Raw genomic sequence first — 13,575 nt, 5'->3', positions numbered from 1 at the left:
AAATCAAAAATGCCACAATATACGCACTGAATTTTAATTAGGATAAAAAACAACCAAAAGCAACAGGCTAAAAGTTACAGCATCAATATCACAAATGAGACAGCAGTGATACTATTTACAGCCATGTCCCAGCTCATCTATTTTATTTATGCATTGAAATTTGTTAAAGATATCCCATCATATCTGTGCTCCTTGCATAAATGCACAGTGTAAGAGTTAGGATATTTGTATTTGGATTAAGAAAGTTACTGTTTAATGTATAACTGAAATGATTAATGTTTAAACAGTGCATTTCACTGTGACGTTATTGTTAAAGGCAACTTAAAAATATCACATGTAAAAATGACAATAGAAGATCTGATACTTACAGGTAATTAGAGTTTCTTTTCAAGAATTTAGCACTTTAAACTCATTTATTTTCTCTTAAATCACCCCAAACTTTAGATTACTTAGTAGACTTTTTTCTTGGATTATACAGAGTGACATCATTCATACTGTTCACATTAAAGTATATAGCTACAGAGGAATCATTCATCAAGGAACAAGATGAAGAAATTTTCCATGGTGGGAATATGGAATAGTAAGCACATCTTTCTTCACTTAGGCATTTTTAAATACCAGGAGGTGATCTGTAAAGAGAGACATTCAACCTGCACTCTTCTCTCTATATCACAACTGTTATTCCACTCCTTACTCTCAGCAAGAGGGGAATTATCAAAGGAACATGAAGAATGTACAGGGAAGGTCAGTGACACACCAAGTGCATGACCTCCTTCCCTCTCTGGCCCTGCCTGCAGTATTTACACCTGCTCAGTGAGCAGTGGCCACACCAAGCAGGAGAACCAGAAGACTCTGTCACTGGAAGGAGCAAGAGTCTCATCTTTAACTCAGATATAAATGTTCACTATTGAGAGCCATTAGACCCTGAAATGTGATCAGCCTCATCACACAGCGGGAAGCAGTCAGATATGTCCTTTCTTGCAAATCTTCAGATGCATAAAATATGTAGCTAGGTAATCCCAAAGGTAATCCCAGCCACTTCTGGGGAGCAAGTTACTTTGTTAAAGTTGAGCATACCTTTAAATGCTAAGCATGTGTGTGAGCCTTACCACAACCAGGATTTTGATCCTTTTAGACCTCAAATATTTAAGAAAAAAAATTAATAAATTTTTGGTAATTTGAAAAAATTCCACAAAAATAATTTATAAAACCTAAAGTAAAAGAATCAGAAGAGTCAACAAAAACAATGGCAGGAAAACTAATGCTAAGTAAATCTAGACTTATTAATGGAATGGATCACTGCTGATGAGACACCAATTAGACAATGGCTTGCACTGCACAAAGGCTTTGAGTGGTTAAGCAAAGAAGAAACCACAGAAATTACGGTAGCCTTTGACGTAACATTTTACAAATAATTGATTGATGTAGGCACAAAGTGCCAACCAGGTCACAAAAAAAATTTCTGAAACTTGTCCTCCGGCACACTTATGACTCTAATGAACCACTTCCTTTTGACCTTTTGTGCCTACAGAGGACTTTCCTAAACTTTAGCCCTTTGCCAGTTATGTTCATTGCAGATGTAAAATTAGATCCTTCTGCAGACTTACTACTCAAAGTCCTTCTGCTTTAACACAAAACAGAGAAGCTTCTCAAATCAGGTAATTTTTACATGGGTGTTCAGAGGAACTTACTGAAAGAAATCAGATTGTAAGAGTAGCAGCAGCACCAATTAAAATCAGCTGACACAGACTATTAGATATTTCTACTGTAAAACCTTTGTTATCTGTTGGACTGGTATTTGCTAAATACATTCTTTTCACAGGATGACTTGGGGGTATTCAGCTAAAATGCATCGATTATTGAAGGGAGGCAAATTAACTGTAAAAAAATTCCAGCAAAATCTCTTTGAAAAGCTGTTAATGCCCCAAGTTATCTAGAGGAGTTAATTTATATCTGGCAGTAGAGATGGTCTCTATACTGAAACAAACCCATGTCAGCATACTTATTCAGTCTGGCTAAGCAACAAAGCTTTGGAAACCATGCATCTTACATACTCACTAGGAGAGCTCTTGCAGGTAAACAAAAGATTCCACAAACCACTAAATCATGAATTCTAAAATCATTAACCAGTTAGGGCTGGAGATGGGCATTGCCTGATCAAGCTGCCCTGTGATGGTCAGGAATGCTCAACATTCAGGGCAGAAACTGCTGGAACAGAAAACAAGGAGTTTCTCCCTTCTGTGCATCAGTAAAAGACAATCAGATGCTCCACTCTGAATGAGATTTTCCCCACTGTCCAGACAGACATACCTCTCTCAGACTTCCTTTGTATATCTCGTAGAATACATACCTCCTCTTGTAGAAAGGAGTTTTCCCCACTGTCCAGACAGACATACCTCTCTCAGACTTCCTTTGTATGTCTCGTAGACAGAATGTTCCTCCTTTCAGCCTTAGGACTGTGTTCCTTCAAGCACAGCCAGGCATAAGTAAAAGAAAGACATCCTTTCTTCAGCTCCATTCCCAGGTCACACAACCCAAGAGAGAAGATGTGCTCCCAACTACAGCATCAAGGCTAGCAAAGGCATTTCATTCATTACAAACACTGCTAGCAGCACTCTCCATGAGTCCTGGGTTGTTGGACAGATTTCTTTCTCTCCCAGAAAAAGAAACCTTGTCACCTTGTTTTACTGTCCTTACTAAGAGACTTTGAATCCAGTCAGGCAGTGGTTATAAGATTACATAGACAAAAGATATTTTTGAATCTGCTTGGAGTAAATAGGTACATTTTTTAAGGATAAAGGTGATGAAGATTAAGACTGGTGCCACATTTAAACTGAATCACTGATGTTATATAAAAATTCTAGGAAACAATAATTGAGCTAGTCACATTAAAATCTCCTAGGGGATAATATAATTTCCTATGATTCATAAATTGTATTCCATCAAAGCTTGATTCGAGTTTTTACCAACAGATATGATACCAAAAGCTAAAAAAAGGATTATTCTCTTGCCTGAACTCAGTTTCTCTGAAAATAAAATCTTGGATTGGTTTGATTCAAAGGATTTTACAGTTCTTTTTCAGGGAAGAAGGAAAATTTGAGAAATGTGTGAGAAACCATTTGGTCATTTTAATAAAGGAGACATTGCTGATACTGATAAAGAAATTGGATCCTCCTATAATTTTTTGCAGATGTAGACCCTACCAGCTGAAGATGTAATTTGCCTGTTGAAGCAGGCAAAAGTTGCCCTCATTGAAGTTTTGTCCCAGCAAATGTGCAGAATGAGAACTAGCAATGCTTTCCTCTGTATTTATTCCCCAAACAGAAAATGTGAAAATTAATTATTTTAAGAAGAAGTTGATACATGCCCCAGTACTCCAAGGAGTCTTAGTTGCATGTATCCTGCTCTCATATTATACAAATGGTTGATAGACAGAGAAGTTGAAGCAAGTTGAAAGTTTTTAAAGGACTGATGCTGTACTTTTGTTTGGATAAAAATTAGCCAAAGTTGCACGTCCTCACATGATCTCATCAAGAATTTGATTTTGGTTTTAGAAATTATTAATAGACTGAGACTTTGTAAAATCTGGAAGTGAAATGCCAGATACACTTAGATCAACTTTTGACTGAATTACTATTTCAAAAGCAGTGCAGTGGTACTTACCACATTGCAAAGAGTTATCCTCTTCTATTGTCTTGCTATAGGTCCAATCCTCCTTTCTCCAGCGTATAACACCACTATCCTGGCAGTCCTTAGATTGTGTTATATTTGCCTTGTCCCACATTCTGAAAAGGTACAGCTCCCCAGTCATACCCTGGCGAGGTGTTGCAGCTGTACCTTGCAACTTTGAACAGCCAAGTAAGAACTGGCCTTTTCCAGGCAAATAAACTTTCCCATTTAGTTTCTTGTGCAATTTTTCCGTTCCATTTATGAATACCTTCACCTCCTCATTGTCACTTTTCCACTGGATACATATTTGGTTCCAAGTGTTTTTACGAAGTCTTACTGTTGTGCTTATTTGTTTTCCAAACAACCATATCTTCAATTTGCCACGATCTCCTGTAAGTCCAAGGTCATACTTATTTGCAGAGAGATTGGCATGAAGAGTTTTTTCAGCATATACATATGCTGTCCATGGACTGTTTGAGGAATACAGCTTGAGGTGCACACAGACAAGGAATTCTTTCAAGGGACGCAGAGAAATTCTTGATGACATACTCCAAGGATCTTCACATGCAGTCTTAAAGACGGCTTTGTATCGCCCTAGGAAATCCTCCTCATCTAAATAAAGAAAAGGTGATTTGTAAAACCTTTAGGTCTTAGAAAAGATCCTTTATATAAAAGTTATTTTTCCATATAGTACTGTTTCTAGGTATTTTCCTAGGAATTTTCAAAACAACATATTAAGAAACAATGTTGTAACCTACTCCTTTAGATTTATTTTTGTGGTAGGGAAGTGACACATTTGGAGGCAGTCAATAAATCCTAGCTGCTCATGAAAACTTTGAAGTAAAACTTATGCACAAGAGCAAGGATGACCATGTAGAATCACAGAATCATTTAGGCTGGAAAAGGCCTCCAAGATCATTGAGTCCAACTGTCAATCCAGCACTGCCAAGTCCACCACTAAACCATGTCCCCAAGTGCCACATCTACACATCTTTTGAGCCCCACCAAGGATGGTGACTCAACACCTTCCCTCTGCATGATGGTTCAATGTTTAGCAACCCTTTCCATGAAGAAATGTTTCCTCATATCCAATCTAAGCCTCCTCTGGTGCAAGCTGAGGTCATTTCCTCTTGTCCTATTGCTGGTTACTTCAGAGAAGAGACAGACCCCCATTTGGCTATAACCTCCCTTAAGGTAGGGAGCAATAGAGTCTCATTTTCTCCAGGATAAACAACCCCAAGTCCCTCAGTTGCTCCTCATAAGATTTGTACTCAAGACTCTTCACCAGCTCCATTGCCCTTCTCTGGACATGCTCCAGCACCTCAATGCCTTTCTTGAAATGAGTGGCCCAAAACTGAATACAGGATTTGAGATGTGGCCTCACCAGTGCTGAGTGCAGGGCGACAATGACAAAACTGAATACAGGATTTGAGATGTGGCCTCACCAGTGCTGAGTACAGGGCGACAATGACTGCCCTGCTCCTGCTGCCACACTATTGCTGACACAGGCCAGGATGGCACTGGCCTTCTTGGCCACCTGGGCACACATTGGCTCATGTTCAGCAGCTGTTGACTAACATCACCAGATCCTTTTCCATAATGCAGTTTTCCAGCCACTCCTCCCCAAGCCTGTAGTGCTACATGGGGTTGCTGCAACCCAAGCACAGGGCCTGGCACTTGGCCTTGTTGAACCTTGATGCAGGGTGGTTTTTGTTTTATTAGTAGGTTTATTGTTTGATTTGTAATTTGGTAGTTTCTTTATGCTGTTTCTTTTTTGTTCCCGCCTTTTCCCAGATTTTTCGTCAGTTAGTTGCTAGTTTCTATTTCCCCAAACTTTATCAGTTTACTGAAACTGTTCTCCTCCCTTGGAATTTTTATTGGTTTATACCTTGTGGTTCCTGCCTGGTTTTTTACTCCCAATTTTCCTGATTTGTTAAAGATTGTACCCTCCCCTGAGACCTGTCCCCACATATAAGTTCTTGTCTGCCCCTTGTTCCTGGTCCCGAGGATGAAGAGGGGAAGTTTTACCATCAAATAAAGTTACCCTGGGACCCGGGTGCTGCCCTGTGTAACGCGTCGACCCTGGCACCTGGGATTCAAGGGAGCTCGAGGGGGGAACTGCTGCCCTGCCACTCCTGTCATCAGCTAACCAGGAGGAAGAGGAGCAGCAGAACCTCACACAACTGAGGATTTATTTTGCTCCTCATCCCTGTATTGCAGCTCAGTGGGCTGGGTATTCTGAGACTAAAGCAAAGAAAGCGTGAAGTACACCTGCCTTTTCCTCACTCTTTGTCACCACATTTCCCCCTCAACCCAATAAAGGCTGGAGATTCTCTTTCACCTTTTTGTTGTTAATGTATTTACAGAAACATTTTTAGTTCTTATGGCAGTAGCCAGATTAAATTTTGCTTGGGTTTTAGCCCTTCTGATTTTCTCCCTGCCTAACTTTAAGGCATCCTTGTAGTCCTCCTGAGTTTTCTGCCCCTTCTTCCAAAGGTCATGAACTCTTCTTTCCTGAGTTCCAGCCAAAGCTCTCTGTTCATCCAGGCTGGTCATCTTCCCCACTGGCTCATCTTTCAGCAGGGGATGAGCTGCTTCTGCCCCTTTGAGAATTCCTTCTTGAAGAAGAATGTCCAGCCTTCCTGGACTCCTTTGCCCTTCAGGGCTGCTTCCCAAAGGATTCTGTCAACCAATCCCCTAAACATGCCAGTCTCCCTTCCAGAAGTCCAAGGTGGCAGTTCTGCTGAGTCCCCTCAAGTCTCCAACAATTGAAAGCTAATAATTTTGTAGTTGCTGAGGCGTCCAACCTTCACATAATCCACCAACCCTCTCTGCTCATAAACAACAGGTCCAGTGGGCACCTTCCCTATAAAACAAGAACTTCCAGACAATGGCCCAGACACTGAAACTTGATTGTAACTGTTCAGTTTTTGTAGGTGACTAATTTCTTCCATTGTCCCAGTACAGGAAAGGACAGACTTTTGTGGCTGTAGATGTGAACCCTTTGGAGTTGACTCTTATTTTGTGGAAATATGCACACTTGAATCACATAACCATTATCATGGCTGCTTGCTTTATGGTGCACACAGCAGCAACAAAATAAGAAAAAGTTCATTTGGAACATGAAATGGAACAACAGAAAAATGAAACAGCCTGTCAGATGTTCAGCCAGTGCAAGAGAACACACTAGTGACACCTTTAAGGAGGTAATTATTTATCAATATATGCAGAAATAATTACATATATATACATATAATTACATATATATACAGCTTTTCTGTATGCTCCAGAGGATGTATGGGATTAATCATGATTGGTCAGGGTTGGAAAGCAGAAAAAGATCGTCCAACACAGGAAAAAACCTTTTCCATTAGCTCCTCTGTAAGAAGAAAAACTTCCAGGCAACTTGGATCAGGCTTTTTTTTTCCAGGGTAGGTTATGTTCATAGTCCTAGTTAGCTGTCAAGATCACAGCCAGTTCTTCTGTAATGTTCTCAGGCAACCAGAGCACCAGCTTTCATCAGGCCACTTCTGACAACTTTTCTGTCTTTTGACCTCCAGGCTCTCAAATTTATTTTTCAATAGCAACAAGGGAAAACAAGGAGAAAGTTCCTAACTTCCAAGTGCAACTTGATAGGTACAAGCTACCAGAAATGTTTGAAACAGAAAATATATTAATCCAGTTTCATGGAAAGTTTCATTGATACCTATTCTTGTTGCTTCCTATAGATTTGAGAGTTTCTCTGTGATGCTAACTAGCAGAAGTGAGTTAATGCTTAGATTGGTTCTAAATGGCAAAGGACAAGAAAGACATACTTGACCCAATAGCAAGCCCCCCTTGCCTAACCCTGCAGCATGAATTCACTCATTCAGTTTGGCCACTTGTCAGTCTGAAAGCAAAATCTGGGATACCCAGCTAAGAAGACTTCAGTATGGAAAACTAATTTTTAAAATTACTTGAAAGCTGGATGAGGAAGACTGGATGGGAGGGTAAGGTGTCACAGAATATGAGATTTTTCAAAATGGGGGCTCAAATATACCTACCTTTTAAAGTAAAATTAAAACAGATGTCCATCTGACAGCATGGACATGTCATAAGGAAACCGATTTTATGAAGGAAATAGCCAGCTGGTTACATGCTGATACTGGTGACACAGTCTTTCCAAATAAAAAAATTGCTCAAGTCTTTCATTATTAAGTAGAAATTGACTGGTAAGGGAAGTTTTCTGACACAGTTTCAAAACTTGAAGTTACTGTTAACTATCCAAATTGACAGACTGGTATTCCATTCCTTAGCAAAAATACTAATCAAAACTTGAAGTATCATCAGCAGGCTTGATTTTAGAAGTGAATGAATTCTGAGAGAGGCTTCATTTCATGTTAAGCATTAAAGCAATGTTGATATGCCAATCGTGGATTAAAGGGCTGCTAATTTCTATTACATTTTTTAGGGGAATTGTGACTTCGAAGTTGTCAAGGGGCCACAGTGGACACAAACTTGTAGATGAAAACAGTTGTAATACAGATAGATAACAGAAATTAAGCAAAATGAGACCAATCTGCTGATGATTCTTCTGGTCTGCCTTATATAATCCAAAAAGACTGCTGTTGATCAATATGCAAGTCCTGAAGAATTAATTTGAACTAAGAAAAGTGTTTACATACAAAGGTCTACTCTTCTGGAAACTGGAAAGATGGCCCACCACTTTGCTCTAAACAGTCATAAAGAAAAGTGCCAAAAAGAGATGCCAAAATTAAGAGAATAGATACCAATACTATCTGAATTGCTGCAAGAAAGGCTGGAAATTTTAATATGCTTTATCTACCCAAAGAATGCTGAAAAAGCAGAAAGGAAATTGGAATCATAGTCAGAAAATGCACTTTGCTGTTCCAAGTGAGTGCAGTACAGCATTATGTTAGGAATTAATCATCAGTATTACCTTGACTAAGTCTCCTTGACATGTGGGTGGATGCATTGCAAGCAGGAGATGACATTACAGTAAAGCCTTTAGAAGATCTGTTAATCATCACTTACTTCCTCTAGCAATGGTGGTTGTGGGCTGTGACCCACCCTTGACCAAGGAACCGAGGAGCTGGAACTGCCTGCGCTCTAACAGAGGCATTCCTGAAGTCTCCTTGCATGCAGACAATGCAATAATTTCAGAAAAGTAGCCATGAACACACCTTTACAGCACAGGAAAGGGAGCATAATGGAAAGAATGCTTCAAACAGCTCCAGCGTAAGAAAAATCCAGAGTAAGGAAAATATAAATAATGATAATAATTAAAAAAAAAAATCACAAACAAATACAACACAACTTGGAGTGAAGGAAACTCCATTCAGTAGTAAACATGGGCTGACAATTCAATGTCTTCTGCTGTGTTTGGGCACATAAGCCTTGTCAGAAAGGAAATTTTTTTCTTCTTACTATACTTATCTCTAAGAGATGCAAAACCTGGGGGTTTTGCCTTCACTTAAGCTGAAAGCAAGTATTTAATAAGCATGTTCTCTTAAGCCCTAAAAGAAATCCTGAAACATATGCACATACTTCCAAATGTTTAAAATGAACTTTCTGAGAATGACAACATAAACCAAAAATGCATCTCTTTCTTTTTTCTAAACATTTTAGACAGTGATAATTGTCATCTTTACAAGAGATAGCCATTAGGTATTAAGAATTAGGTAGGTATTAAGAATTAGCCCTATGGGAGCAGATTCTCTCAGTACATAAGCACCAGTGTTATTTTCCTTATATTACTCATAACCACTGGATCAGTATACAGCTGAGCATTAATACAGTCAGGTATTCTCTTGAATAAAAATAGTCACAAGTTTATATGTCTGCATAATCTGGCTTTTAACTAGTAACAATAGTTATCAACTTCCTTGCAAGTGTTTGCCACCTGTGACACATTTGGCTCTCTACAGTCCATTAAAATGATGTCAAAAGACTCTTGTATACTCACCTATTCCATCTGGAGCTCATAACTGTCTTTTACAAAAAGCCTAAAACTCTAAACTTTCTATGAGTGGGTCACTTGGTTCTGTTGAAGTTTTTTAAAAATCTGAAGCTAAGAACTGTTTCCCCAAAATCAATTTCATCCCTCCTTTTCACAGTTCTATTTGTTTAGCTGGGGATAAACAACATCACCTTATCCAGCATCCTGAGCATCAAAAAGAACACAGGAAGTTTTTCTCTCTTCATATTTTTTGGAGAACACAAACATACTTTGCCACTTCAGATGAGGAGAGAACTGAGTAGAGATGCTGTTGACACTACTAACTGCTGACAGCCTAAAAGCAAAATACCCCAATAAAATAGGAGGAAAACATAAACACACCCTTGTGTCAGTTTAGCTTTCCTTGATGACTAATGACAGCTTTAAGTGATACAAAGGTGGGAAATGAAATCCCTCTTTACTTGCTTCCTCAGAACTTTAGATACAGTTAAATTTCCCCTGGAAAAACTCTTCCACGACATCTGTCCATCTGCTGAACAGCTCTGTCCTTTTTACTGTTTAAAGTACAAGAGGTTAACACCTCTCCATCTTAGCAGTAGATTAATCACCTGAATCTCAGATTCTGTCTCAATAGAAACATTTTGTAAAAGTTGCTGCATCTGGAGAATTAGAGACAAAACTAGTCTAATCTGTAACCCATGAAACCTCACTGGTTGTACAACACTGTTAAGCAGGCATGCTTAAATTGAAAAACTCAGGCAGTAAATCAGAACTGCAAGTTCTGACCTGGAGTAAAATAATATGCAACGACACAGAAAGAAGGTTCTGAAACTAGTCATAAGTACACAGCAAAAAACAGTCAGACTTTTTTAATACACTAAGCACATTATTAACATGATAAATGCTCTACAAACTGTTGACATAAGGAAGCTGTATGAATGACAAGCACTGTTATCCTTATCAGCTGAGGTCCAGAGCAGTAACAGACTGACCATCAGTTTACAAAAAAAACTGAAATTTTTTAGCCATGAAAAAACACAAATTATTTTACCTCATTTTATTCTACTTTACCATACACAAAAGCATCACTACGTCAGTTTTCCACAAGAACCTTATGAATTTATTTTTCATTTACTGTTACAAATACTTAATTTCTGTTACATGTTTTGGGCCTTACTACCTTTCCCTTAGCCATATTCTGATCCACAACCAAAATCAATGCAGGAGATGTTCTACACTCACACACACCCTAAATACAGCAAAGCTCAAAGGACCTTGTGGTGTTTTTATAAGAGCAGTATAAAAGATTTAACAACGTGTTCTGAAAATAGTAACACTTCCAGCTCAAAAAAAACCCCAGCAATAAAATAATTTGTCTTGTTATTACAAATTGTGTTTTGGTTCTCTCCTCATCCACAGCCTAAAAGAAGTTACTACCAATGATTTTTTATGAAAACATACAAAGCATCCAAAATGCTAAGCACCAACTGTTTCATTTCTTGTTAGTGACAGTTTTTCCTCTAGTTTTCAAGAGGCAAAAACTTGCCTGGTTGAACATAATCAAAAGTTCTATTCATCAAGACTAATGGTATTTATTTAGAATACCAACACTAGACAAATCAGGAAAAAATTCTCTTACCTTTGCTTGCTGTAGCCAAGAACAACTGAAGTAAAAGGACTGCTTGAACAATCCTGAATCTCAAGAAAATGTCCTGTATTCTGCCAACACAGCAGTGCTGTTTTCCCCAGGCAACCATTCTAGAAGAAACAGATAAATAAATAAACCACAATGGCTAGAAAATGTGTAGATGTACAAACATTATGACAAAATATATTTCCAATATAAGCATAAATCTTCTCAATCCTGTTATACTGTTGGGTACATATTGCACAGAAATACACAGATGCTCTGTATATTGTCAAGACACTAAGAGAGAAAGAGATGTTTGCTGAAAGGAAAAAATACCCCAAAACCAAAGAAAACCTATCCAAGCTCTAAGTCTTCTCCAAAGACTACAAACACATCAAAGCATGGCTATGACTCCTTGCACAAATAAGACTTTCAGCATTTGAAAAACTAACAAACCCCTCCAAAAGATTCACACACAACAACATAAAACCCAAAAAAAAGCTGACAGAGCAATCAAAGAAAGGTTGTCCAAAAGCTTTAAAAATCTCAGTATGTAAGAAAGCATCTCTGCAGTCTGCTACCCACACATCCTCTCATGTGACACTTTAACAGCCACAAACGACTGTGGGCAGCAAGTTCATGAACAACATCATGAAAACCTGGTTTGACCACCTTTCTGTTATGAGAGATACGGTTCTATGAAATATGTTTTAAGATGTTTTGGAAAAAAAAAAAAAGTTCATCTGAATATTTTGCATCCTGAAAGAAACATTCAGGTGCTTTTTTCTTATACAAAAAAGTGTAGCTACATAATGGCAAGTGGTTCTGTAGCTGATTATTGAAACTTGCAAAGCAGTAAACGTTATATATGTGTCTTCCATGTATCAGTTTTAGGGTGGATCAGAGCATTCTGCCCCACACAAAAGTTTAACTTGGCCATCACAACTTGGGTGCATGTGCAAGTGCATTGGTTAGCACTCACCCTGCTCACAAACTGCACTCTACTTCTGCTCGTGCTGTGTCAGGCTGCAGTAGCTCTCCTTCTTTTCAGGCATTGCTAAATGGTGAACTCTTTCAGGAGTTTAAATTTTTTTTTTGAGGTTGAGGCTAAAATGTAATGTTTTTGCAGGATTCACCCAAATGTAAATATTTATTAATTTACAATGGTTACTATGGGCTGAACTCTGCCAGGGAAGTGCCACAGGAATAAACTAAGAAACAGTGAAGTTGCTAAGTGATTGAAACTGTAAAAATTGATAAAACATACATGCAAATAAATTATAACCATGTCACAACATACCATAGAAACCTAAAGTAAAGGCTTTTTAAAAATAAAGAGCACTGCAACATTGTTGCCAGTGTTTTCAAGAATTATGCAACATGCAATACTTCTAAGAAATTAAGAAAAAAAAGCTGACAAATCATATGCTAAAACAATGGTCATAACGAATATACAGATTTCTATGCAGGAACAGATCAAAACCAAACAAAAGCAAGTAAAAAAAACCACCAGAAATGTCAATGTTGGGCTAGCTTTCTAAAGATCCACAGGAAACATGTTCAAACCTGTTCTCAGCTTGCTTCTCTGAATGCCTAAAAATTGTGTATTAATGAAGTCATTCCATCAGCACCCTAAGTAGCAGAATTAAATTAATTATCCTAAGAACCTGATAATGAAAATTGTTGTGCTTAAATATATCTGATGACTTCAAGGACTGTGCATTCACAATGTAATTTCCTAGGGTTAAAAGAGATGCTCATCCAAAAACTGTTTCCTTTCTTTGCTTACTTACATTTCGCATTCTGGTCTCAAATTAGGTCATTTCCAAGCAAAACCAAGCTGCATATCTGTTCTCCAATTTTATGGGGAAATCTTTTGTACACTAAATTATCCATCCATAGTGATTGATGTATTTAGAAAACAAAACAAACACAACTTCCAGCATCCCTTTTCTCTACAACCTAGACACCAAGAGTTGAAATGTGCATGGGATGGAGCCCAAAAATACTCAGTGGCATCCACAAGTGTAGCCACTGATGCTGGTAAGTGATGAGGCAAGCTGCTTGCTTTGTGTCACACATGATACTGATTGAGAACACTCCTACATTCCCTGCTTTTTGTTTTTTTCCTTAAGCCTCAGTCCTGCAAACAGATACACATGAAATGAGCTGACTAGGACAGAGTTTACTCCTGAACCACCAAGCATGCCTTCTGTTTTGTTTGGCAGAGCTCATTAGACAATGATGTTAGTGTCCCACCCCCAGAAATAAAAACGGCATTACAAAAGCCTAAATTTGAGTACAGGAGCCAAGAAAT

At 38.3% G+C, this 13,575-nt stretch overlaps 1 protein-coding gene across 2 annotated transcripts in view; it reads right to left on the bottom strand.

The window, feature by feature from the left end:
• Positions 1–13,575, bottom strand: part of ADGRG2 (adhesion G protein-coupled receptor G2) — a 57,885-nt gene that overhangs the window by 35,314 nt on the left and 8,996 nt on the right. For both annotated transcript variants that reach the window (XM_039714495.1, XM_039714496.1), the window contains exons 2-3: positions 11,268–11,386; positions 3,664–4,281 (exon numbers count right to left, since the gene is read on the bottom strand). In XM_039714495.1, the coding sequence (XP_039570429.1) occupies positions 3,664–4,281; positions 11,268–11,385 (736 nt within the window). In that variant the 5' untranslated portion in view covers position 11,386. The remainder of the gene's footprint in view (positions 1–3,663; positions 4,282–11,267; positions 11,387–13,575) is intronic.

The sequence above is a fragment of the Passer montanus genome, unplaced genomic scaffold (genome assembly GCF_014805655.1).
Source record: "Passer montanus isolate IOZ18808 unplaced genomic scaffold, ASM1480565v1 scaffold3, whole genome shotgun sequence".
Taxonomy (NCBI): domain Eukaryota; kingdom Metazoa; phylum Chordata; class Aves; order Passeriformes; family Passeridae; genus Passer; species Passer montanus.
This window is presented reverse-complemented; position numbering and strand designations above follow the sequence as displayed.